The sequence below is a fragment of the Clarias gariepinus genome, chromosome 16, assembly GCF_024256425.1.
Source record: "Clarias gariepinus isolate MV-2021 ecotype Netherlands chromosome 16, CGAR_prim_01v2, whole genome shotgun sequence".
Classification (NCBI taxonomy): domain Eukaryota; kingdom Metazoa; phylum Chordata; class Actinopteri; order Siluriformes; family Clariidae; genus Clarias; species Clarias gariepinus.
This window is the reverse complement of record NC_071115.1, coordinates 15,347,598-15,374,656: the sequence shown is the minus strand read 5'-3', so window position 1 is coordinate 15,374,656 and position 27,059 is coordinate 15,347,598. Positions and strand designations below refer to the sequence as shown.

The following is a 27,059-nucleotide window of genomic DNA, read 5'->3' as shown; positions in this document are numbered from 1 at the left end:
TGGCGGGGGGGGGGGGGGGGGGGGGGTATCATCTTGATGCAGTGTAAGATATACCACTTATCACTGTAAGCTGCAAGTGCAGCAGGTCAGTGATGATGAACCAGTGCCTGCTGATGATGACCAACACATCTCCCCTTCATTACCTGAGTAAAAATGATGCCAGTTAAACTGAACAGGTAATCTGGAATAAAATCAGTAGCAGCATTAGATCATGCCATTAATTATTATGGTAGTCAGTCTTCTTTCTACTCTGTCTTTCGGCTGTTCCCTTTCAGGGGTCGCCACAGCGAATCATCTGCCTCCATCTAACCCTATCCTCTGCATCCTCTTCTCTCACAACAACTAACTTCATGTCCTCTCTCACTGCATCCATAAATCTCCTCTTTGGTCTTCCTCTAGACCTCCTGCCTGGCAGTTCAAACCTTAGCATCCTTCTACCGATATATTCACCATCTCAAATTCAAATTTTATTTGTCAAATACACAGTCATACACAGTACGATATGTAGTAAAATGCTTACACGACTGCCTGTGACCTTAAATAAATAAAAAATTAACAAGAAATAAGAGAAAAAAAAGCAATAAATAAATAAATAGTTTAACTATAAGAAGTTAGACCAAAATATAAAAATTTTCAAAAATATACAAGAAATATAAAACTTTTCTGTATAAGACAAAATAAATTTAGATTTAGATGCAATAAGAAGTGGAATGAATGGGAAAAGTCCAATGCAAATGAGCATTGCGAGTGCAAGTGTGCAATATGCAATACGTGTGCAAATGTTGCAATGTATGTGCAAATGTGCAGTGTCCATGGTTGTCCAGGCTACAGTGTATTGGGGTGTGTGCACAGATGAGAAATGTCTGTGAGTGACTATTTCTGTGCAGTGTTGAAGAAACACGGAGATGGTTAGTCCTGTGTGTTAACTTGGTTAAGAGACTGTATCGCCTGCGGGAAAAAGCTCCTCCTCAGTCTCCCTGTGTTGGCCTTCTGAGAGCGGAAGCGCTTTCCTGATCGCAACAGAGTGAACAGTCCATTGCTGGGGTGGCTGAGGTCCTTCACGATCTTCCTGGCCTTGGTCCAGCACCGCTTGCTGTAGATCAAATGCAGGTCAGGGAGCTTAGTGCGGATGGTGCGCTCAGCTGAACGCACGGCCCTCTGTAGAGCTCGTCTGTCTTGCATGGTTCTGTTCCCGAACAAGGTTAAGATGTTTCCCATCAGGATGCTCTCTATGGTGCAGAAGTAAAGTCTCTCAGTCGCCTGAGGTAGTAGAGGACGCTGCCGGGCCTTTTTCACCACAGTGAAAAAGGTTAATCTTTCCTCTGAACATGTCCAAACCACCTCAATCTGGCCTCTCTGACTTTATCTCCAAAACATCTAACATGGGTTGTCCCTTTGATAAACTTCTTCTTGATCCTATCCATCCTTGTCACTCCCAAAGAGAACCTCAACATCCTCAGCTCTGCTACCTCCAACTCTGCCTCCTGTCTTTTCTTCAGTGCCACTGTCTCTAAGCCGTAGAGCCTGATGGTCTCCCCACTGTCCTGTACACCTTTCCTTTCATTCTCACTGATACTCTTTTATCGCACAACACACCTGAAGCCTTTGTCCACCCATTCCAACCTGCCTGTACCCGCCCCTTCACTCTCCGTTGCTCTGGACCGTTGACCCTAAGTACTTAAAGTCCTGCACCTTCTTTACCTCTGCTCCCTGTATCCTCACCGTTCCTCTTGGGTTCGTCTCATTCACACACATGTATTCCGTCTTACTGCGGCTAACCTTTATTTCTCTGCTTTCCAGAGCATACCTCCACCTCTCCAAATTTTCTTTCACCTGTTCCCTGCTCTCGCTACAAAGCACAATGTCATCTGCAAACATCTTAGTCCATGGAGACTCCTGTCTAACCTCATCTGTCATCCTGTCCATCACCAGAGCAAACAAAAAGGGGCTTAGAGACGATCCTTGATGCAGACCCACCTCCACCTTGAACTCTTCTGTCACACCTACAGCACATCTCACCACTGTCTTACAGCTCTCATACATGTCCTGCACCACTCTAACATACTTCTCTGCCACTTTAGACCTTTTCATACAATACCACAGCTCCTCTCTTGGCACCCTGTCATACGCTTTCTCTAAATCTAAAAAGACACAATGCAACTCCCTGTTATCTTCTCTGTACTTCTCCGCCAGCATCCTCAAAGCAAATACTGCATCGGCACCAATACACTTTTCCTTCATTCTTCTGGAATCCTCTCACTCACAAGATCTTGTTAAACAAACTAGTTAGAAACTCTACTGCCACCTCTCCTAAGCATTTCCATACCTCCACAGGTGTCATCAGGACCAACAGCCTTTTCACTCTTCATCCTCTTCAATGCCCTTCTTAACTCACTTCTACTAATATTTGCTACTTCCTGCTCCACAACAGTCACCTCTTCTAGTCTTTGTTCTCTTTCATTTTCCTCATTCATCAACTCTTTAAAGTACTCTTTTCATCTTCCAAAAAAAAGGGGCCCTGGACTTTTGGCCCACAGCAGCCCACATCATAATACATTGGCTCGATAATATAGAGATACATTTTTAACACCAGTTACATATAAAAATATAACACAATACAGAAATCAATGCTTATTAAACATATTATTTGAAGTATCACTGAACATATATTGGGTCATTTTAGTAAAACAAAGAAACAAAGGAAAGAACATCAATACAAACAACATTTAAATCTATAAAGACAATATTATAAAAATAATGGCAATAAAACTGAGCAGGTGAGCTGAAATAAAATCAGTGGCAGCATTAGCTCACGCTAGTAGACTAGTTACTTATTTTAATTATTTTGGTAGTCAATATTATTTAAAAATAATGCTGAGAAACACTATTTTGAATTAATATTGACTACCATAATAATAACTAGCACGAGTTAATACGAGTTAGTATGAGTTAATGCTGCTACTGATTTTATTCCAGCTTACCTGTTCAGTTTGATTGCCATCTTTTTCAATTGGCTCTTGTAGATCAGGGGAGGGTCATCATCAGCAGGCACTGGTTCATTATCACTGACCTGCTGCACTTACAGCTTACACTGATAAGTGATATATCTTACACTGATGAGTGGTATATCTTACACTGCATCACGATGATACCCTCTGCGAAATGTTCATGATTTTTCCTCATTAAAGTGTTTAGGTGAACTTCCACCCATACTGTACAAGTGTGACCAATATGCAAAGAAAAAAAATCAAAAAGGGGCAAATACTTTTCCATGGCACTGCACATGTGGTCAGATTGTGCCACTGGGATGAAACTGTGCCAGGTGGCGTTATAGCACTTACTAACTTTACACTGATCTGAATAACTTTGAATGATGAACTTATTGTTCTTTCCTTTGTTTCTTTGTTTTACAAATATGACCTAATATATGTTCAGTGATACTTTTTTATTTACATTTTTGTTTGTGTTATATTTTTATACTAGTATGTGGTTTTAAAAATGAATTTCCACTTTAATGAGCCAGTGTATTATGATGAGGGATGTGGTGGGCTGCTGGATCCAGCCCCTGGCAGAATCTGTTCATTTGAAGCATTTCACAGCATTTACCTCTAAAGCTTTTTCTTATTTTCGTGTCACTTTCAGCTCCATATTTTCTTCTTCCTCCTTTTCATTCATTAAAATTATCATTAATTTGCTCAAAGAAATTCGCTGCATCAGGAAAGATCAATATCTCTCCCTCCGTAAATTAAAGGTGAAGGTGTCTAATATTGAGGGAGGGCAATACAGCACGCGCGGTAACATAAACACACTCAGGGCTGGTTCTAGACCAGACCATATGGGGGGCAGTCAGAAATGTAAAGGGGGCATCATGTTCGAGCACTGTTTTTTCCCTGTGCTTATACAGTAGTAACAGTATTGTCCTTGCTGAATTGTGTTGTTAGCTGCGTCCAAAGCCAGGAGAAGTGGATTGCACTTTGTCAGGCCTCTACCTTCAGACCTGTCCAACGCAAACTAGTTGAATAGTAGTAAATTTGGGTGCTTTTGGAGATCAGTTTAATTAGATAATTAGATTAAGGTTGGGAAATCAGGAAGTTCAACCACCCCATTCAAAAATATGTCGAGGAAAAATTATGGCTTTGTCTAGTGACAATTTTTGGTAATAAAACGGTCATGTCTAATATTCCACAAATTTAGGATGTATGCATAAAAAAAAAATCCCAAGTTTCCAAGACATATTAGTATGTGGTAAACAAAATACTATTTGGTAACTTTGATTGAATGAATGCATAATGAATAGATTTTATGTACAATACCCTGTGTAATTAAATATTTAATAAATATCTTTTTATTTGTTAGTGGGAAACAAGAATGGGAATTTAACAGTGTTAAAATGGTTATGAACTGTTATGAACAAGTATGTCAGAAACTTACTGTAAAATTAACCCTGTTTTGCTGTTTCTCAGTTGCTTCGCATTGATTTGCATACATGAAAAAAATATTATTTTCGACTTTTACAGTAAAAAAATGAACTATAGGACTAAAGGACTAGCGGTTAATTACTATTTATTTGCACATGATGTACACTTTATTATAATTATTTTTTAAATGGAGTGAATATACATAAATGCTGATGTATGAGTTATCTGCTAGCAAAACCTTATGAGATAATGTATGTAATAAATACTCCTTAGAGGTCTTACTATTAAAGTAATGTACACAATGTTAAACCATATGAGTAGCTCTTTGAAATAGTGACTTGCAATTTTAAAAACCAATAACACAGCTTTGAATAGTTTTAAACTATTTCTCTCTTTATTAAACTTAAAAATCTATATAATCTTTATTAATTTATTTTTGTTAAATAAAGGCCACAGGATATAAAAAACTATATTGTTTGACCAGGAATGATTACAGAATATTTAAGAAAAAGTGTGACTAACCAAGTGAGTGTGTGCTTCACTTACCATGTAAAATACAGTATAAAGTGCTACTTAAAGGTTCTTTATGGGTAATCTGTATCTTTGGAATATTGGAGTGTTAACTGAGGTCATGTTTTTTCTGGATGATCTTACCTGTTTGTTTTGATGCAACTTTGCCCCATCCAGCCTTTGGTGTCTCTCTTTCAGTATTTATCCACACCCTAAAAAATACTGGGTTAAAAACAACTTAGTTTGGGTTGTTTTAAACTAGTTGCTTGGTAAATATTGGACTAACTACATGCTGGTTTAATTTAACCCAGCAAAATGGGTTATTTGTTTAACCCAGCAAGATGGGTTAAATATTCAACCCAAATGCTAGGTCATATTTAACTATAATGCTGGGTTAATTCTACCACATGAATTGGTCAAATGTTCTACCCAGATGTTGGTTCATTTTAACTGGAATGTTGGGTTAATTCTACCTCACAAATATTATTGTAATGAATCTGTGAATCTGTAAAAAAAAAAAAAAAAAAAAAAAAAACCTACCCATGTCTATTAAACATAGAATATTCGAACTCCATCTTCAAGAAAGACCACAGCTTCTCGGTCAGGCCATTTGTCTACTGTTGACTGTAGACTTTGACCAACAATTAGTTAAATTACTTAGATATACTGGTCTATTACGAAAAAAAAAAACCTCCAAGTTTTGTAAACCATACATATATGCAATAAACAACATCCTATTAAATGTTCATATAAAAAACATTTATTTTTCAAGCACAAGAGCACATAATCAACAGTGACATCATTACTATACTATTACTCACAAGGGCAGAATGAATTAATTGCACAAATAGGCTGAGGCACCTTCTACAGAGCAGGATCTCTCTGTGACATTGGATATCTTTTCTGCAGAACAAAACTATCCAGCCCTGGTGTCATTTTAACATACAAACACTGTCTATGACTTTTCAAGTAGGCCTCGCTATTTCATAGAAACATTACAAATAGTCCTCTACAGGAGCACACTGCTTTGAATAGTAGTCAAAAATATGAAATGCCTTGAAGCATACATCAACCGCCCCAAGTAGTGTGCATTGCTCCAGAGCCTGTCCCACCAGAATGAGCGTTTGGGTAGAAAAAACCCAGCGTTTGGGTAGAAAAAACAACCAAGCATTTTTTAGTGTGTGCAGGAATTAGCATGATAAACATGTGTGTTTTCAGCGTTTGTATAAAAAAATATACTCGATGACATAAACCATTATTATTATAATATGAAGTATTTGTTGAATATTTATTTCACCATTACAGAAATTAAGTTGTTTGACTTTTTTTTTTGATGTTGAGTGTTTTAATAATGTTTATATAATAACATTGATCGCATTTGGACAGTACAAGTTACTACTACTGTTGAAACACTGATAAAACCTAATTACACTGGAACCTTGGATTATGAGCATAATTTGTTCTGGAAACATGCTTGTATATCAAAACATCTGTATATATCAAAGCAAATTTCCCACAAGAAATAATAAAAATTCCAATGATTTATTTCACCACCCAAAAATATTCATGTAAAAATTATTAATCCAAAATATAAAGTACCAAAATATAAATTAAACATAAAACAAATTAATCTGCATTTTACGTAAAAAAAAAATCCTGGCTGTAGTAATTTACACACACACATGCACACACACCAGGCAAACTTCCCCAATAATTTTTACCTGATTCTCCCTATATTTAACATTTACATTTTACAACTACTGTGCTTGCTATATCTTTATTCTTTTGCTTAGATCGGTTCATGACCACAGCCCTTCTGCTTCAACTGTTAGTTATGTCCGTGGCCCTTCTTCTGTGTCTCCCCTCTCTCTGACTGTTGGTCAAAGTCTACAGTCAACAGTAGACAAATGGCCTGACCGAGAAGCTGTGGTCTTTTTTGAAGATGGAGTTCGAAAAACATTCTCTCAGTTTCAGGATGAAGTAGGTTCTGTTAATCATTTGATTCTTTTTTTTTAATGATCAGTCAGACTGCTTCTGGTTGATTTTTGACACCATGACCATCTCACCAATGCCGTTTGCCTTGATGATTACAGTAGTGGGTCACCTGTCAATGGAATTTAAAATCTATTTGTACTGTAGGTGGATCATCTGGCTGCTGGTCTTCTTGCACTCGGCTTGAAGAAGGGTGACAGGCTCGGCATCTGGGGACCAAACACTTATGAATGGATCTTGTTCCAGTTTGCCACGGCAAAAGCTAGAATCATTATGGTAAATGTGTTAATAAATTTTTATCAATAAATTTCATATATTTATTAGGGGTGCTCAATTTTTTGGGGGGGCGAATACCGACCTTGATCACAGAAATCAGAATGATCACAGGTGTGTGTGGGTTATTGGTATCTTGGTATTTAAGGTGTTCTATTTATTGTGTATTATTATTTTTATTTATTAACCAATTAAGACTCAAGCTTCAATTTCGCATAATTTTTTTTCAGTAAAATTGAAATTAGTAGGACCTAATAATTATACAATCTAACCATTGTCTTTGAGCAGAAAACTGAGTTTGACATCCTCTTGTGTTTCTACTAATTAGTGTATTGTGCTTTTGTTACCATTAAATTATGCTATAAAGTGTCTACTAATGAGGACAACAGCTCTAAGTTAGACAGAATGTGAAAATTTGGAAATCTACTTCTGGTTGAATGCTAACTGTACTTTGTTACCTTGTAAATACATGTGCAGTCACAATAAAATTGAATCGAATCTAATCTACAGTATAAGGTGCAGCAAACCCAGTGTGTTGATGTCTCCATATGAGGACGCAGGGACCCACTGGTTAAGATTCTAAAAGTGCACAGATACAAGGGAAAAATATCATAAATGTAAACTTTTAATTATTGTAAGGCAACATATCAAATATATTCCTTTCTCTTATCATTTCATATAGATTAAAGACACTGAAACCAATTTATTATAAATTATTCAAACAAAATAAATTGCAGTGGCAAAAATTTCAAACCTTGTAAATAGTCTAAGGATTTTTTTCAAATTAAATCAAATTGCAATGCAGAAAAATCCTAAATTTTTATTGCAACACTTTCAGTTTATGTAATTTAACCTGCTATTTAGCTTTGAGGAATTTAGGCACTATTATACTTCTATAGGCTGCGTCGATGAATAACAAGTCGAAATTCTACACCGAACATTTCTAAATAAACACACAGCAGTCATCAGTATTATTTTCGGGTTTAATGGTTTAATTTCTTACTTCCTGCAGAGTAAAGCTCGGGCTTTTTGAGAGCTTCTGCTATAGGTGGTTAACTTTTCATTATGAAAATGTTCGCTGTGTGTTCTCAACAGGCGAATAAGGATAGCTATGTTCAAGTTTTTGGCAGACGTTTCCCCTCGTGGTTTTTCTTTAGAAAAAAACTTTGCATATTGCAGATTTGACGTATTTTTTTAAAAAGAGACTTGGTAATATCCCCAGACTGGCGACAGCAAGTTGGTGTGCCTGTGGATTTATGTATTTTGCGCCATCACAATATTGTAGCGTTTTTACGCCGGGAAGAATGCTGGAGAGACGAGTGAGCTTATTTGCTAACCAATGCAATGGCTGGAAGTACTTTATTAAGCACACAGCATGTAAGGCATGAGCAGCACCTTCACTCAGGAGCCTACATCCAATTCACCACTAGCTTGAACTGGAACACATTTCACACGTCACACACCCCTCACACAAACAGGGCCGAAGCCACCAACCCAAACACCTTTCCCCAACATGGTGAACACACACCGACATCCCCGCAAGGCATGCTGGTCGTCAGCCGCCGCCCCGCCCACGCCACAATATTATTGGTTTATGTGATCAGCCAGTGGAGAGACAACCACTCAAAAAAAAAAGAAGTGATTAACGGCTGATACCTACCGGCGGCCAGTCGATCGGTGCACCCTTAATGGGTTTTTTTTCCCTGTTGGATAAATGTTTATTTATAAAATGGTGAATATTAACCCAAAGCTCTTTTCAGGTGTCTTTGAATCCAGCTTATACAGTCAATGAGTTGGCGTTTGCCCTGAGAAAGGTGCGTTTTTATTATTATTATTATTATTATTATTATATCAATTATTATTATTATTATTATTTTACTGTCTTGTTTTTGTATTTTACATGCAGTGCTGCTTATGAAAAATCTTAAGCCACTCCTAATTTCTTCATATTAAAAAAGAAAAAAAAAAAATATATATTTTTTTTTCTTTTTTAATATGAAGAAATTAGGAGTGGCTTAAGATTTTTCATAAACATACAGTGGAACCTCGAATTACGAGCATAATTCGTATTCCAAAACAATCGTAAACCAAATTTTATTTTTCCATAAGAAATATTGGAAACTTAAATTATTCGTTTTACAGCCCAAAAAAAGAAATATATAAAAATAATTAATACAAAATATTAAGTAGAAATAAAACTAATAAACCTGCGCTTTACCATTTAAAAAAGTAAAAAAATAAATCCCAGCAGATAAGTGTTTCCCTTGTGCATGCAGGCGCTGTGTATGTGTGTGCGTGTGAGGCTAAAGTAAGTGGAAACTCTTGCTTTTCTCCTGTCTCCCCCTTGCACATTAAAACTTTCTCCTCTCATTTAAACACACTCACACACACATTTAAGGAAAGACTGTTGTTCTGTTCTAAATTATTAAAGCTTCTCCGCTTTTTTTTATGTTGCCCGTTAATTTATGCTCGTGTAATGATGAGATGAACAAACTGGTCGATGCCTGTTCTTTGTCTGTTCTGATGCCTCTGCATTGTCTGGCTATATTACAAACTTTCAGGTGGATCCTGCGTTTAAATCCGACAAAAAAACCCCACTGAAGAACAAAACTTAGGCTCGATATCCTAACTTCCATCTCGCATTCGCGTTCACACACACCGGACTGCATTACCCACAATGCATCTCCCGCACTGGAGACTCACTCACACTTTCACTCACTCGCTGAATTATTGTTATTGAATTATTTATTAAGGAGTTTATTTGGCATTATTGGGAGAAATCTCCAGTCTTAAATCCTTTGTAATAGTCAGCGGTACAGTAAAACTGCAACTGCATGCTTTTTTGCATACATGACAGAGAAATTATTCGTTTCTCTGCAAAATAATAAGCTGTAATAAAGAAAGAAAAAGTGGTGGAAACAAATAGTAAAACCTGTTGAAATTAATGATACAGTTGCACCGCACAACAGACCTGATTGTGTTTTTTTTTTTTTACAAAATGTGCTTAAATTTACAGTGTGTTGCTTTCCATTTGAATACAGGTGCAGTGCAATGCAGTGGTATGTCCTACACAGTTCAAGAGTCAAAGGTTCTATGATATACTGGGACAGATCTGCCCAGAACTCAACACTGCTGTGACTGGTAGTATTAGAAGTGCCAGGTGGAGCAGCCAGATAACATTATACTTCATAACAGTAATTTGTAATGACTTAAGGAGTTTAGTTTTATCACAATCTCTGAAATGATCAGTGAATTATACAGTACTTGACACAGGTGAAAAGCCACTTATGTGGTGTTTTTTTTCTCTTTTTCAAAATGCTTAATTAATTTGCATATGGACATTTAGATTGCCAGATCTGCGAAATGTGATTGTGACAGACACCAAGAAGCCTGGAATGTTGCACGTGGATGATGTGATGCAAGCAGCAGAGAGACGACACCACCAGCAGCTGGAAAGCTTACAGGGAATCGTAGGCCCTGAAGAACCCATCAACATTCAGTTTACATCGGTATGGTGGCAAATAATATATATATACCATAAGCTATGCAAAAGAACCACTTTGGTTGAACTTACATTTAAATTAAAAGCAAATATTCATCTGATAAACACAAATTCAGTTCTCACATCCTGAGTCAGCTTTTTATAAAACATACAAAATATCTGTGAAACAGCTTGCATGTTTAAATGGAAACTATGTACCAAAAACTCCTCGGAAAATTGCCTCAGGAAAAAAATTGCTTTGAGAGATGTTACAGCAGCTACAATGGCCTTGCTCACCTAGTGTGCTTGTTCCCAGTACGGTACATCAGAATAAATTGTTGACCGCTGTTCAGCCCTGTTCACTTGGAGATTATCCCGGGGGTTTTGAGTGCTTAATGAGAACATAATGCACGAGGGGCATTTAAACCAGAGAAGGGCTTTTAATTGTGCAGAATAACACACCGTTATGAGAGTTAAAACTCCATTTATTTAACTATATAATCCCCTGCTACACTAATGCACTTGGACATGGCAATAACATGGAATCATTATGTGTATAGATCATGTGTACAGTTCCCACAGACAAATTGGTGACAAGTTATCTGTTGACTTTTAAGGATCAGGCGTTTCACTCACGGGAGCAACTGCAGCGAGCTCAGCCACAGACATGCAGCCTTCTTTAAAACTTTTTCTCTATAACTTGGGTTTAGTGGTCGCTCAGTGGTTAAGACATTGAACTACAGTTCAAATCCAAATCCATGATGGCCAAGTTGTCCCTGTTGGGCCCTTGAGCAAGGCTTAACCCTCAACTGCTCACATATAATGAAATACAATTGTACTGTAAGTCGCTCTGGATAAGGGCGTCTGCCAAATGCCTAAATGCAAATAGGAGTCTGACTGTGCTTGAAATCTTCTGTCAGTGTCACTCGTTTTTATGGCGTCATTTACAAGAAATATCATTACAAGTCCATGCTTGAGGTCGGGTGATTGGGTAGATTGCTTTAAGAATCTAATAGCAGTGTTATGCTGTCTGAAGCTGTATTCCAATAGAGAGCATCAGAACTACTTCTTCATAAAGTCCTTGGTATGAAAATTAGTTCCTTGTGCCATTTTTCCATCACACCAATCCTGTCAAAAAAGTAAAAACAGAGTCTTGTGTCTGGCATTAATTTTTAACTTATTTTTTCACAGACTGAGTTCCCAGTAGTAATTGTAGTGTATATGTTTGAGTTTTATTCTTTGATCCAAAGATCACATAATTCCCACCAGAAGCATGAAGTCATTGCATGTCTCTGTTTTCTTTTCACAGGGTACAACAGGGACTCCAAAAGGTGTCACTCTGTCTCATCACAACATTGTAAACAATGCATATTTTATTGGGTTGCGCATGGGCTACAGATGGAGAGTGAGCTTTCCTTATGAATCAATTTAAAATTAAGATATAGTTTACTGAATATTACTTCAGAACAATAAAGTGTAGTTGATTGTTGATGTGGATCTTCTATAACGTACTATTATCTCCAGACAAAGGTGCGAGTTTGCATTCCTGTGCCCATGTACCACTGCTTCGGGTCAGTTTTGGGTGGAATGTGCATGGCTGTACATGGCATCACATTGGTCTTTCCTTCAGCTGCCTATAATGTACAGGCAAACTTGGAGGCTATTCAGGAAGAGAAGTATAGTTGGATTTATTGATATTTGTGTAGTAGGATAAAATAAAATATAACCTGCCCGTAATTTTCACTATTGGCAAAGCCCACAGCTTTTTTATTTATTGCCTTTAATTGCATTTCTAACTTATTCTGGGTATTTATTTTTTCAGATGCACAGTTATCTATGGTACTCCAACAATGTACATTGATCTGCTGAGTCAGAGAAATGTTGAGAAGAAGAACCTCTCCTCACTTGAGACAGGTAAAAGTTTAGTCATTTTTAACATTTAAACCAATGATTATCAATACAACATAAGCAGGCATGTTGAACTGCCAGGTATCATGGGAGGATCCTCCTGTCCCCCTGAAGTCACTCGGAGAATGATAAGTGAAATGAAGGTTAAAGAGATAACGGTACGTGTTTGCCATTCGATGTTGCTGATGCTGGATCTACATCCATAAATACACTGAATGAACCTGTTCTTGTCAAATATCAGGTGGCGTATGGAACTACAGAGAACAGTCCAATCACATTCATGGGGTTTCCTTCCGACAGCATGGAGCTTAAGACTGACAGCGTTGGACATATTATGGACCACACTGAGGTCTGGTGGTCTTAGTTGCTTAACTTATTTTTTTAAATAAATATTCTTTTCATATATTCATGCAAATAAATTTTGCTTTGGCATCACACTAAAGAACCTATTCTGGCATCTTTAATTCTAAGTATGGATATAAAGTGGGCCTTTCATCAGGTAGAGATGATGTCCTTGTTACTTCTGCTCTTTCTCCAAAATGATCTTGCAGGGCCAGATTCAAGGATTCTACTAATGCAAAGGTGTCCATAACTTTTTTATTATGACATAGGTCATACAACTTGCACATGGTGTTAGAGTAACACTTCCTTTAATCAAAATGTACTACTTGACATAGTCTTTATTATGAGGGATGTATTTGCACCATCATTGAACCCAACTCTCGATTCCACTTTGAAAAAAATCCCCTTTATCTCAGCTGATGTTCTACCACGACGTTACTTGTCTTCAATGCTAGTTTCTCCTTCGTCATTGGCGTCATCTCCGTAAACATCTTGTAGCTCAGTGGGAGACCGTCAACTGCAGCAAAATGGATTTTTAAATGAGATTCAAGAGTTGGGTTCAATGATGGTGCTAACATTTCAGGCTGAGCAGTGTTGCTTTGATTTGTAACCAACCTCGATTCCAGTTCTAGGTTGAGAAACGGTCCACCATGGAGAAATAATCAGCTAGCCACGTGCCAGAAGGTGAATTTTTATTCCAGTTCATGCCTTTGGCACAATAGTTGTTTAATACCATAGCCTATAATTCCAAATTCTAAATTTAATAAGGTTGTCAGCTTACCAGCTTGCACTAAATTGCCCTGTCCAATTTGCCTTGGAAAACATGGCTCAGGTGTGCACAAATCCCTTCCATTAAACCACAGCTACTGTATATCCACTGCAGGAAAAATAAGCACTGTAGTCTCTTGATATACACAGGTGGACCAGCAAGGATAGCAGGTGTAAAAGTGGCAAACAAGTGTGCACGGTGTACCCACTAAAACAACAATTTTGCTCCGACACTCTTATAGTAAGGGGTTATAAGGTGATCCGATGTAGTAAAAAAACAAAACAAATGTAAGAATTGTTGGTGTCGGTAATAAACTGGCAATAAACTTTACACCCAATCTCTATTCTTCAGGCTAAGGTAGTGGAGACATCGTCTGGGCAACTGGTCCCTCTGGGCCAATATGGAGAGCTGCTCATTCGAGGTTACTGTGTCATGCGGGGCTACTGGGACGAGCCTGCGAGAACACAGGAAAGCGTCTCAGAGGATGGCTGGTACAAGACAGGGTGAGATTTTTGCTTAAGCCAGATCTGCTATTTTCATGCTATTGGGAACACACTGTTCACAGTGAATATTAAGTAGGGAAAAGTACATGCATGGTAAAAAAATATATATAAATAAAATTGCCCTAAATAGAGAAAAATATATATTTTTTCTCTCTGTCTAGTGATATCGCCAGGATCAATCAACATGGCTACTGTCAGATTGAGGGACGCATAAAGGATATGATTAATCGTGGTGGGGAAAAGATCTTCCCTGCTGAGGTCGAACAGTTTCTTTACACACATCCAAAAGTGAAAGAGGTTCAGGTGAGCCTGGATATTGCTTCATTATACCACAAGGAGGCAGCAGGCGCAGGAGTTACATAAGACTAACTGGAACATTGCTTTCTGTTTTTTTCCCCCGAACTGCATGAAACCTGGAGGTGGTCGGTGTGAAAGACGATAGGCTTGGAGAGCAGGTTTGCGCATGCATTAAAGTAGCAGAAGGACAGCACTGCACTGTGGAGGAGATCAAGGCTTACTGCAAAGACCAGGTGACAGGAATGGCCACATTCTTTCACACAACCAAACAAAATGGACCACAAATTATTTACTTCTGTATTTCAGATCTCCTACTTCAAAATCCCACATTATGTGATGTTCATTGAGAGTTTCCCACTTACTGCTTCAGGAAAAGTAAGGCTCATTATTCAGTGTTTTAAAAATCTGTGCAACAACAAGACAAGTGTGTGCTGAGGATGGGGATTAATACAAGTTTGTTCTCCTCCTTAGATCCAGAAGAATAAACTGCGTGCAGAAATGGAGAACAGACTCGGATTGTGATGCTGTTAACACTTTGTCTTAAAAAAAAAAATAATAATAATAATATACACAGCTTCATATAAACTAGTTGCAAAGAGATATTAGATTTCTGGACATTAATTAAAGTGGACATTTTATACTGACATTTTAAACTTTATTGGACAACTGTTTTATCATATTATTCTGAAACAATATACAATATGTAAAATTCACTCTTCCTCTCAAAAACATGCCATAAGGAATTTGAAATAAATTAATAAGCTGTAAGACCCAGTCTTGATATGTACAAATTGTCTGGGCAAATTTTTTATGCTTTTAATCTTATATACATGTGACAATGCAGAGTCAATAGTGCGCTTAATAACTTACTATACTGTGGGAAATAAAATACCAAGGGGCAAAAAAAAAGAAAAGAAAAAAAAAGTGCTCCAACATTGTGTGGTTTACGAAGTGCTGGTACAGCCAAGCTGAACTGAAAACCAGAAACAACCGTCAGAAATACAGACCTGTGAATTAAATAAATTAACAGTGAAGGTCAAACCACCAGCAACGTCAAGAAGCACGAGACAGAGATTAGGTTAACACGGCCACTAAGAATTCCTCAACCAATATACTTCAACTCACAACACGGGATCATAACCAGTTTACATAGCCATATAATGTTCTAGAGATAAAACAGTATCATCTTCATTATAACCATTCTAAGATAGGATGCTGGTCGGAGTAATGTAAACGTGTAGTACTGAGAATAGTGGTGTTTCGCAATGTGCTGAACAGCACATTTTTTCCGAATATTATTGTTACACAAACTGTCTAAAGCTAATATAGGGAGAGTGAGGTTTTCTATGTCAGTAGCTATCCAACCAGCCTGCTGAAGCAGCATACAGAGAAGAAACACACACATGTGAATAATTTAAAAGACCATTACTGAGAGCAGGGGATCTTTCCATGCTGTTTTGAAAGGCTGAAACAGTACATTCCAGGTCAACCACCCGCCTCTCTCGGTAGAAAAAAAAAACCCTAATTAGAATGTGATTTTAAATGCAAAAACACAGAATTCAGTTAAAGAGGTATATACTGTATGCATCGCTGATCTTTTGCATGGCTGCTGTTCGAATGTGTACACACAAATTTTGAACCCCCCCCAAAAAAAAAAAAATGTGCAACAACTTTGTAAATCAAGCCAAAAAAAAGCAGGGGTCTGTTTAGGCCCCGTTGTCATTTGGCTAGCTTCAAGTAAAGACAAAACCGGCTAAGTGAAAAATGAGAGCTCTGAAAAACCAGGTTCAACCAACAGAGTCATACGTGCCTCCGTGTCCGACATGCATCTGCCGGACACACACACACACACACACACACACAGCATCACACACACACACAGAGTGGCAGGGTTTCCCAGTGTCCTTTCCATTTTGATTTCGTGCTGTCCATGTGTTGTTTTTTTTCTTTTACTGTGGAGGCAGGTGTGGAGCTTTCACACGCTGAGTGGTAGCATGCCGGGAGGGGATACATTTCGCTGTGATGTCATTGCACTCAAAGCTCCAGGATCCAGGCCATTCATAGTCCTGCATGGCACAATCAATATTACCAAACAAAATGATCAATAAACAATTAACTCAAACAAATGGGCTGGGTCTCAACAAATCAAAAGGTGACCCTAGTAATAATAATATTAATCTGTGATTGTGAGCACATTTTACTCTAATTACCAAAAACACTACAACGACTGCCATGCAGGGAGTGCTTTTACTCACGTTTTATCAAAATACGTTGTGTGAAGAGAATGAGAGAACTTGGTGGCATTGCTATTAATCAGGTTGCCATTTTCTGTGTAGTTTTTCCTCGCTGCCTGATCTTTGGCAAAATTCCTACAGGCAGCCAGCTTGGACTCCAAGGCCTGTAAATATAGGAAATGCACACAGAGATTACTTCTGCCCACTGTGAGGACACCTGTCCCTTACAGACTGGGGTATGTGATAAAGAGGCGCAAGGTTTTATTTAATGGTGTGCATATTGAGGCTTCGAAAAGGAATCTCAGGAATTACCCCAACTTTTCGTAGCAGATCACCAACAATGTTGAGAGCGGAGATTCTTGCAGATGGGGTTAGTGGGGAGTTTCCACAAGCATTGGTTAACACTAAAATAAATAAGCATAAAAACGCAAGCATTAAATACAAATAAGTAAACCATATATTCTTGTAAAAATAGAAAAAAAATAGTAAAATAGTTCATGTACTTATATTAGGGTGTAAAATACAACAATTTCTATTGATCAGATTATAGATTTTGTTTTTACATTAGGAATAAAAGACAAACAAATATTTAAAAAAATATATATTTTTTTGCATTTTTTTTAATTCATGCCCATGATCTTAAATGAAAGATTTTTGTTTACATGAAATTGTTTTTAAAGATTGAATATTTTAAAATAATCCATGATAAAAAAATTTCCATTCACCTTGTTGCAGATTGTTGGGGTTTCTGAATTAAATGGTGTTACATTTTATTATCTTGCATTGGAAAATTGTACTGGGCAAGTAAATAAAAAATAAAGGTATGTTAATTTTAGTGAAATCAAGTATGTAGCAGGGCTTCAGTATAAGGGGATTTTCTGTATATTTTATGGGGATTTTATTAGTTTGCTCTGGCACCTATTATGGCCGCAGAACAAAGAAAAAGGACACAGTTTTAATGAGTTCAAAAACAATAAACAAATAAATAAATTATAAAAACCCTGAGACGTCGACTCAGCAGTAATGATGTATAACACTATACAGCAGCAGTAAAGGTATACTTTAAAGTTTGATATTTTGACTACACTAAGATGGTTTAAATGTGTGCCAAATTGTGGGGGAGTTCTGTATGGATCAAAGATCAACTTCTATCTGTTACAACACTAGTTAAGATGCAGGCTTACAGGTCACTGAAGAGCAGGAACTATGTGAATAATTAAAACCCACAGACCCGTTAAAATACAAAAATTATGCTTTGTATACCTTTCTGATTCACAAATGGATGGTCTATTGTTTTCCCCACTGGTGTAGCTGGCAGGGAAAGAGAGGCTTGAACAGCAGTGTCCATTTTGTCAGTGTCCAGCGTTGGAGAGCTCGGCGCTGACATTCTGGTAGAATCTGAGGCTCTCTCCCGCACAGCAAGCTCCTGCCTTAGGTCTGCAAAACATAATTATGTCAGTTTGGACTCGACATGTTGCAGCACAAGGAGCAAGCAGAGCAGTGTTAAGTATAACAGTGCAGTCTACCTCTGGCCTCATCCTTTAGCCTCTGCACAGACACCAACAGAGACTCCTTTTCATCCAGCTCACTCTCAAGGAATGCATTTCTCTCTATAGCCTGGTTCAACCGCTGCTCAAAGTCCTCCAGAGACGTAATTGTCGCCCTTGACAAATTAAATCAAATCATGAGATGTCGTACATTTAGATGGACAAAGGGTGTTAGTGACCATAAAATAATAATATGGAATGCTGAGGGTGAAGAACAACACTTTTGTGTGTGTACCTTTTGGCTCTCTCTAGGTCATCATTGGCCTGCTCAAGTTCCCTGACATATTTGTGCAGCTGCTCCTTAATGCAGCGTGTCTGGCCCAGGTCATCCTCCAGCACGGAGATCTGCTTATAGCTCTGTGCATACTGCTGCTCCAGTTTCTCCTGCATAGCATAAACAAGCGAGAGAGACAGGGAGAGGAAAAATTCAGAGTCATCCCTGGCATTCTTTTAAGCTTTTAAATGTTGATTTCTTGAGAAAAGTAAGTAGTTAACGTTCAGTTCAAATTTCAAATACAGCTACACCCTGCAAAGTCCACTATCCAATGTCACAAGACTGGGTTTTATACTCTGAACAGAAATTGTTACAACTGAGATATGAGGGGAAAACCTAAGCATGCTTAAATAAATCCAAACAATGACAGAGTGACAACAATAAATCTCTGTTAAATATAACTATATATATATAATATATAATATATTAATAAATTATTATATATATATTAATATATATATAATAATTCGTGTTAAATATCTGATCATATTGTAAGTATTAATAAGTTTGCTTAAAATAATGCATTTTATGCCAATTCTTTCAGATAATCTCCTGCACTAAAGGACCATCTCTAAACCTTTTACAGCATGCAACCGGCATCCAGCCAAAATGGGTATAATTGTCTGTCAATATCCATATCCATTTCACCCATTTCCTCTAAATCAATGACCTTGGCAAAAAAAAATAAAATAAATAAAAATAAATAAATAAATAAAAAGCCTCCAATATGTTGCTGACAATGTGAGTTTAATAAACCCATACCTTTAGGTTATCCACCTCACTTTTCAGCCTTTGATTTTCAGCCTGCAGGTCACGGATGCGGTGTTCTGCCTGGCCAAGCTGGGCCTCCAGCTCCGCCTCCAACTCACGGCTGCCCTCCTGAAACTCCTGCAACTCCTCCTGGGCATCGTTATAACTGTGGAGATAAGGACACACTTAGCAGATATACATAATATACAGGAAATAGTGCTGTGGCTCAGGGCCATAGTGACGGTCAAATTTACACACAAATTTGTTAATCTGAGAATCCGGGTTCAAGCCCAGCCACTGCATGCAGTGCCACTCCCGAAGCCTGGTTGGAAAATGGGAGAGTGGCAGTAGGAAGGGCATCTGGCATAAAACCGGTGCCAAGTTGTGTGCAGATCGAATGGTTTGCTGGGGCGAACCTTTGACGGAAGCAGCTAAAGAAAAAGTTTAACATCAACATTGTGCCTTTATTTGCCATTAGCCTAGATAAAAATGTTTGAACAAAAAAATGGCACATTTAACAGTTACACATTACAGTTTAAATGGCTATTGGAAGATGTGCCAAAATAACTGTAAAAAAAGGCATTAATCAAATCATGCAGTCCTAGTCACATGACAATTTAGCAGCAACTTGGCAGCTGTCATGAGTTACAATATACAATAGGGTCAATCCTTACACGCAGCCTTAAAAAAGAAAGAAAAAAAAACGTTCACGGTCAACAAAAAGAAGTGGTTATGCTAGAAATGACCGAATCAGCAAAACGTGTCAGGTGCATGAGACCTCCTGTTTCATGAGTTCGAAGGTGAGAGTTCATAACAAAGCCAAATTTGGATAGGATGGAAGGAGGAACCCGTGCAGGAGCCACCAGAAAACTACCTAAGCAGGGTAACTCTGTAATGCTGATAATGAATCGGCAAGAGCGGTTGTTTATTTTGAATGTGCTTATTACCAAGCAGACATGTCTAATAGGAAGGGTGTCTTAAGTATGGGTTATTTTTTCTTTTACATGCCTTAGCTCCTGCACATGAGTGGTTAAAGTTTCCAGTCCACAATGCTGTGGTAGGTCGACAAAACAGAAGTGCTCAGCACAAACTCAGAAATCAGAAAACACTTACACATTAAAAGGAAATAGCTCAAACCTCACATTATTATCTGGGTTTAACATTCACACAGAATAACGCATATGTATTTCATGATAGAACACAGGATAACTAAAAGTTCACGTTGAAAAAATTAAATCTGGGTCAACAACTTGTATTTCTGGTAAATTCCAATGTTAACAAGCAGGATGAGTTGCCTTTAGGTCTTGCATGTTGGTATGTTTTCCCATGTGTTATGTTTTACAGATTCCTCATCAGAACAGAATTTCTGTGGTTACAATACTTCCTGTGTTTCAGCAACTAGACTGTGTGCCAGCATCAAGGGCTATATTCATGGCAGGAGTGATAAATAGAAGAATAAAAGCAGCACACAAAATACTTAAATAGGCATAAAAATAAACAAGCAATTAAATAGGAAACATTTGAAGTAAAAATATATCTGACAAAGTTTGGATCTATATCAATTTTTTTCGAATTAGTTTGAGAAATTTTAAAAATTATAACATTTTGTTTTAAAAATTATTGAATTCATTCTGGTGTTACATTAACAAATTCGATCTTAAACTACCTTAAATTGAAAATGTGCTTCAAAGTCACAGCTTTACGTGACTGGAAAAAAATGGTGCCTTTTCATCCATTAATAAAAAACAGCCATGATTCCTGAAGAATCCATTGTGTAACACCTACTGATTCCAGCCACATTTAAAAGAAAATCTTAGAGATGATTCACTAAAAAAGATTCCAACACATGTCTAGATGTATTAAACTGAACAAAAAACAGCAGCAGGTATGGTACAGCTGTCCCAACACTTCTACCAGAAGACAGTGTATTCAAATTTAGTTCAGTTTCTTAGTAGCTTAGGTGAAATAAATGTGAAGCGATCAAAATTCTTAAAATTACTAAATATGCTAGACTGTCAAATGTCAAGAACAGGACATACACAAATCAATAAATCTGCTAAAGAAGCTCTTATGTGGGACCGGACCTGCCTTCGCTCCCCACACGCATTTATGAGTCCTGGATGCACCTGACTTTGTTGTCGGTTCGTCAGTCTTCTCAACTACATTTACATTTGGGCATTTGGCAGACACTCTTATCCAGAGCGACTTACATTTTTATCTCATTATACATCTGAGCAGTTGAGGGTTAAGGGCCCTTAACCCTCAACTGCTCAAGGGCCCAACAGTGGCAACTTGGTGGTTGTGGGGTTTGAACCTGGGATCTTCCGAACCGTAGTCCAATGCCTTAACCACTGAGCTACCCCCTGACCCCAACTACAAACACTTTTGGTAGGTACTAACCACTGTAACCTGGAAACATCCCACAAGACCTGCTGTTTCGGAGATACTCTAAACCTAGTTGAGAATTTGACCCTTGTCTGCCTCGCTCTGATCCTTACACTTGCACAATTTTCCTGCATCGAACATATGTTCTTTGAAACCTGATATCAAAGATGCAACATCAAACTCTGAAGCCAACCATCAGTGAATTGGATCTTACGACCCATCTTTATGTAACTCAACACAATATACCATCTCTGCTTTTTTAAATCACATTAAATAAATCACAAATCACAAACAAAGCCCTTCCTGACGCAACCCTCCTATTTTTTCATCTGGGCTTAGGACCAGCACTGCATCTATTCCGCATGGCAGGTAAAACACCTACCAATGAGCCAACAGTGCCCTGGAGATGTTAATGAATGTAACCGATTAAAATCTATTAACCAATAAACACAGAAAACACTTGTGGAGTCGGGTCGCCATAATTTCTTTTGTGAACACCTGCTTCAGTCAGCCTGCTTGCGCTCTACTTCCTTTTCTTTTTATATAAAAATAAAATATATACTGCTTGCCCCATCATCCGGAGATCGCTGGTTCGAGCCGGAGGCACAGAGAGAGCTGATTGGCCGAGCTCTCTCAGGGGGAGGGATGAGAGGTACTTTGCGCTCCCGCATTAATCACGGCTCTACAGCCAATCAGGAGCGTCTGTGAGCTCGCGCACGCGGAAGAAGCGGCTAGCGCTTTCCTCCGCGTGTGTTACTCCGCCCCCAACGTAAAAAATTGTAAATCGTGAGCAAGCAGTTTGAAAAGATGCGGTCGGCTGACGTCATGCGTTTCGGAGGAAACACGTGATAGTCTTCGCCCTCCCAGCTGAATGGTAGTAGTAGCCTTAATGTGGGAGCCCCCTAGTGACGGGGAGGAATTGGCCACGACTAAATTAGGGAGAAAATTGCCCCCCCTCCCAAAAAAAAAAAAATTAAAAAAAAAAAAATTAAAAATAAAATAAAATATATAATTTTCATATAAAACTGATCACTGTTTTTTTAAAAGACTTAAAGTGAACCGACACATTGACATTCACGTGAGCAGCTGATGTGTGCACATGGAAGGGAGGGGCCATTGACAGTCTGTGTGTTTGGATGATAGAGGAAGGGGGTAGGCAAATCAATGCTCTGCGATCCAATTAATAAGATTTTTCCCATTTTAAATAATAAAAAAAGAAAATCAATAGAAAGAGTTTAATCTTGATACTGCAGCAGGCCACCAGAAACAAATTAGTGCATAAGAAACAATGGATTTGTTAAATGAAAACTCAGGAGGGGATGCGGGTCTGGTTATCATTAATGATTAATTGATTGGTAATGTCTTTGACTATTTGATAAAAATTTAATCAATTGATCTTGTCCTTCATACATCTCAGATGTTTTTTCAGATGTGCTGCTGTATAATTACGCCACGACTTAGCAAGAGAAGCACCAAACTTCCCAGTTTATCATGAACCATATTCCTGATATGGTGTCATGGGACTGTTACTTACCATGACTAACGTGTCTTTAACTAAATTTTTATCACAGGGACTGTTTTGTGCTTACCAACTCTATTAACACAGCATTCAGTACTAAGAGCACATAACAGAAATAAAAAATGTACTTTCAGTAGTTGGTCAAAAAGTAATGTTTTCAGTCTGGCTTCACTGGCCTTTGCAGTTTTGTTCAATTGAAATAAATATAGCATTTAAAGTGCTACGTAAAAAAAAAAAAAAAAGTCTGTAAATGTTGGTTTCCCAACATACTTCACTGGTCGTTCACTGCTATTAAAAAACAACACTTAATAAAAAGAGTTAAAACCTTACCATTTCTGGAATTTAAGGGACAAATTTTTCCAGTAATCAATTTCCTCATCTTTCGAGGAGAATTTTGGCATCATCTCTGTGTCCATGGTAGCCTGTAGAATAAATAAAAAGGAAAGAAAATAAATAAATAAATAAAAAACAAATACTGTTTTGTGATCAATATTTAATTTATCTGGACCTCAGCAGAGACCTGACCCTGATTAATATGCTAATAGATCAATAGCAATAAGAGTCTGTCAGAGGAACTGCAACCGAGAACCTTCGCATTTAAACTCAAGACAGATTAAAAAAAATTAATTCTTTTAAGAGAAAATGGACAGAATATTTTTTCTTTTAGCTGTCACTGCTTTGCAATCACTTCATATGCCGCAATTAAAATACTCAAAAGCGGTTATGGATTATCATGTACCTACAGTTTTAGTGTGTGTGGCAATATACATACTTATGAAAGGTGAAATTCACCTACTGTAAGACAGGGCTTAAATATTAACAGTACATGACAGTAAATTAATTACAGAATAATGATAAATTATAGATTTAACTTTTTAAATGTAAGGATATGGTGATGTGCAAACTCGCCTTTGTGGAAAAACTTTTCAGCTTAGCATCACTACTTTATAGGATTTCAGTATGACAGGATAAATCATTTCACAATCAAATCACATAAAATTTAAATGGCAATACAGACCTGAGCAATTATTTTATCACAAAAGGCTGCAATTTATTACAGCTAACACATAGTGGAGAATTTATGCAGAGTTTGTCAAAAAAAAAATTTTAATTAGTTTCTAAATAAATATTGGCAAACATCATGTTAAAGAGATCATGTATGCCATTATTAGTGTTACCCTAGATACATACCTTTGAACACATAATGGTAAATTTAAGTTACATAGCGATGTTTAAATAACAATCAGAGCATGTATCAGCATAATCAAATTGATCAAATCATGCAGCCCTGTATACTGTTACGGTAAAGATAGTGCCAGGAAAAACTGTACAGCACAATATTTGCCTTTGAGCACAACAAAACCAGAAACACTAAATCAATGCTGTTTCTAATAGGACATAGTTCACCCTACTGACTAAGACAGTTTCAAAAAATAAAGTACCCATAAATCTAGATTTTGGCAAACCGAATTAGACATTTTGCACAACATGATAAAACTTTATAATCAACCCGTATGTTGTAATTGCTCAAGTCAGACAAGTTGCTAAAACAGACGCAATAGCGCAAACATGCTGACTGAGCAAAATGTTAGAGTAAGTAAGATGTAAATGCAAGTTTCTTATAAAAGTTCAAACTCAGCATTTTCAGTTTATTTCATCTTATTTATTCCCCTTTGTATTTATTTCATTTTATATTACTAGCTCTAGATAATCTGAGATTAAATGACCAAGGATTAAGTTAAATGATGCAATTCCTCAAATCTAACAGCAATCACACACACAAGCATGAGCACATGGATCCTTAAATAGTCCTGTACACAAACCAAACCCAAAAAAAAAAAAAAAAAAAGCCTGACATAGTGGTCAATCACAGGAAAGAAAAGCAAGACGTTGCCGGTCACTTTCCTGTCATTTCTGGCCTGCGTTTGTGAGTCAGTGTCTAACCAAAAGGGAGGCTGAGGAGAAGCAAGATTCTTTGTCCATGACATTATTTCCTGGAAAACAGGGAACACACACCATCCTGCAACACAACGTCTGCTACCGGTGTTTATAACAAACCAGACACTCAGCTGTATCGAGGTTTCAAACCTAAACTTACAAAATGATTTAAAAGTGTTTTCTTAACCACCAGATACCAAATGTCTCAACTATCTGCATTTAGAGTGTTTTAGTTCTTAGCATTCTGCTTGTAGGATGCAGGTGTTGGTCACATAAATGAGAAGTTTCAGGTTTCGGTGAACTAAAATAGCACTACTTCATTGTGGTTTTGTAATTCTATACTTAGGAATTTGAGCATAGAGGCCAAACATCCTAAATCTGCAGTCAGATTTGTTCAGTCACTGGTGAAACAGGGTGAATCCATTTATTTAAGGTATTAGATGAGCTACCATAAACAGAAAATTTTGCTGCATTTATGCAATCTGATGGAAATCATTTGAATTTAAGATTCCAACTTAACTGTTTACACGAACGCTGATTGGAATCAGCGTCAGAATACAACTTTTCTAGGCCGGTAGACCAAAGAAGGGGTGCACAGCTTTGAAAAAAATGCAATTCATTCAACAGAAGATGAACAAGATGGATCCACATCATATCATAGGAGGAAAAAACGTTTGCATTTCAGCTCTTCTTTGTAATATGCAACAACATTCTCTTCAGAAGCATTTACTGCTTCTGTAATTATCATGTCAGGCAATGTTCCCCTCAGGGTGAAGCAAATATGCACTGAGGAAAACAGAAAAGCCAACCAAAGAGAAACAATCACATCAAATGTTTACATGTTTAACATTTTTTTGCACTGAACAGATTGTCTAAGGTTTACATTATCCCGCTTATTCCATTCAATCAGGCGCCTGCTGCAGCGGTGACATGATGATTTTTCAATTTTGATCGGTTTATTATTCCCGATTACTAAAGAAACGTTAGGGTACATCTTAAAACTGGTAACTGTCTTTATAAAGCATGAACATTCAAAACCCAGGCTCAAGTAACGTTACAGTTTGCCACAGGCATCTAGTAAACCTGGAAAGTAAATGTTAGGATAAATCTCCAAAAACAGATGGCTCTGTACAATGTGCTGTAATGGCTGACCATGAGATGATTACCAACAATTAACACACACACACACACACAAATGTCACAGTTTTAAAGTGTGTGGCTGTATAAGAAACATTCAGTCACCTGTTCATCAAGTGTAGTTGTGTCTAGTGGTCGAAGTGTCCACGATAAGCATGATGATTTATAGCGTTACATTTAAAATCAGTTTCTAACTCTGCTGTTTACTCAGACAGCTCGGTGTACAGTTAGACTGGATTAAGGCTAGCCAAGTTAGAAACGTTACCTAGGCGAACACATCACACCCATCACATGACAGTTATCACACAGACATCTATTTAATCCGGAACATTTTGTTTTTATCACACCGTGTTCAACAAACTGTATCTGAACACCAAAACGAACATTCTGTCCGTCTGAAAGGTCAAACATACTAACAGGAGCAGCTAACGCAGAGCTCACCCCAGGCCCCGGCATCCGGCTAATCACCAAGCTAAGCCGCTACCGCCTTTACTATACAGCCCGGGTGTTTACTCCGCTTTACAGAACAACACTTCAAACACCTTACATCAATATGACAAGCGGATATTTATCACTCATTTACCTGAAAATCTACCTCAGCATGCCCAGTCTGCGACGACAGCTCTGGACACACCAGCCGAGTGTACAGCTCTCTAACTGAGAAAGCGCCAACGCGGCTCGCGAGATTTTTTTTTTTTTTTTTTTTTTGAGGAGAAGGAGGCAAGACGATTTCCGGGAAGATGACGTAATGACGCCAGTGATGATTAATCAGACGTCAATCT

The 27,059-nt window shown here is 37.7% G+C and overlaps 2 protein-coding genes across 2 annotated transcripts; one reads left to right on the top strand and one right to left on the bottom strand.

Annotated features, from left to right (window-relative positions):
• The first annotated feature begins 153 nt into the window (after positions 1–153).
• On the top strand, positions 154–15,261 carry LOC128544975 (medium-chain acyl-CoA ligase ACSF2, mitochondrial-like). The gene is made up of 16 exons (XM_053515288.1): positions 154–176; positions 6,722–6,908; positions 7,068–7,196; positions 8,954–9,007; positions 10,235–10,353; positions 10,540–10,702; positions 11,984–12,079; positions 12,199–12,350; positions 12,497–12,588; positions 12,664–12,740; positions 12,824–12,931; positions 14,045–14,196; positions 14,358–14,499; positions 14,616–14,726; positions 14,800–14,868; positions 14,965–15,261. Exons 1-16 carry the CDS (start codon positions 154–156, stop codon positions 15,013–15,015), a joined length of 1,725 nt encoding a protein of 574 aa, XP_053371263.1. The 3' UTR covers positions 15,016–15,261.
• Positions 15,155–26,964, bottom strand: ndel1b (nudE neurodevelopment protein 1-like 1b). The gene is made up of 9 exons (XM_053515292.1): positions 26,861–26,964; positions 23,533–23,624; positions 19,311–19,464; positions 18,510–18,658; positions 18,254–18,390; positions 17,991–18,164; positions 17,040–17,131; positions 16,749–16,891; positions 15,155–16,559 (listed from the first exon to the last, which is right to left on the bottom strand). The coding sequence occupies exons 2-9, from the start codon at positions 23,616–23,618 to the stop codon at positions 16,469–16,471; spliced, it is 1,026 nt and encodes a 341-aa protein (XP_053371267.1). The 5' UTR covers positions 23,619–23,624; positions 26,861–26,964; the 3' UTR covers positions 15,155–16,468.
• Positions 26,965–27,059: the final 95 nt, after the last annotated feature.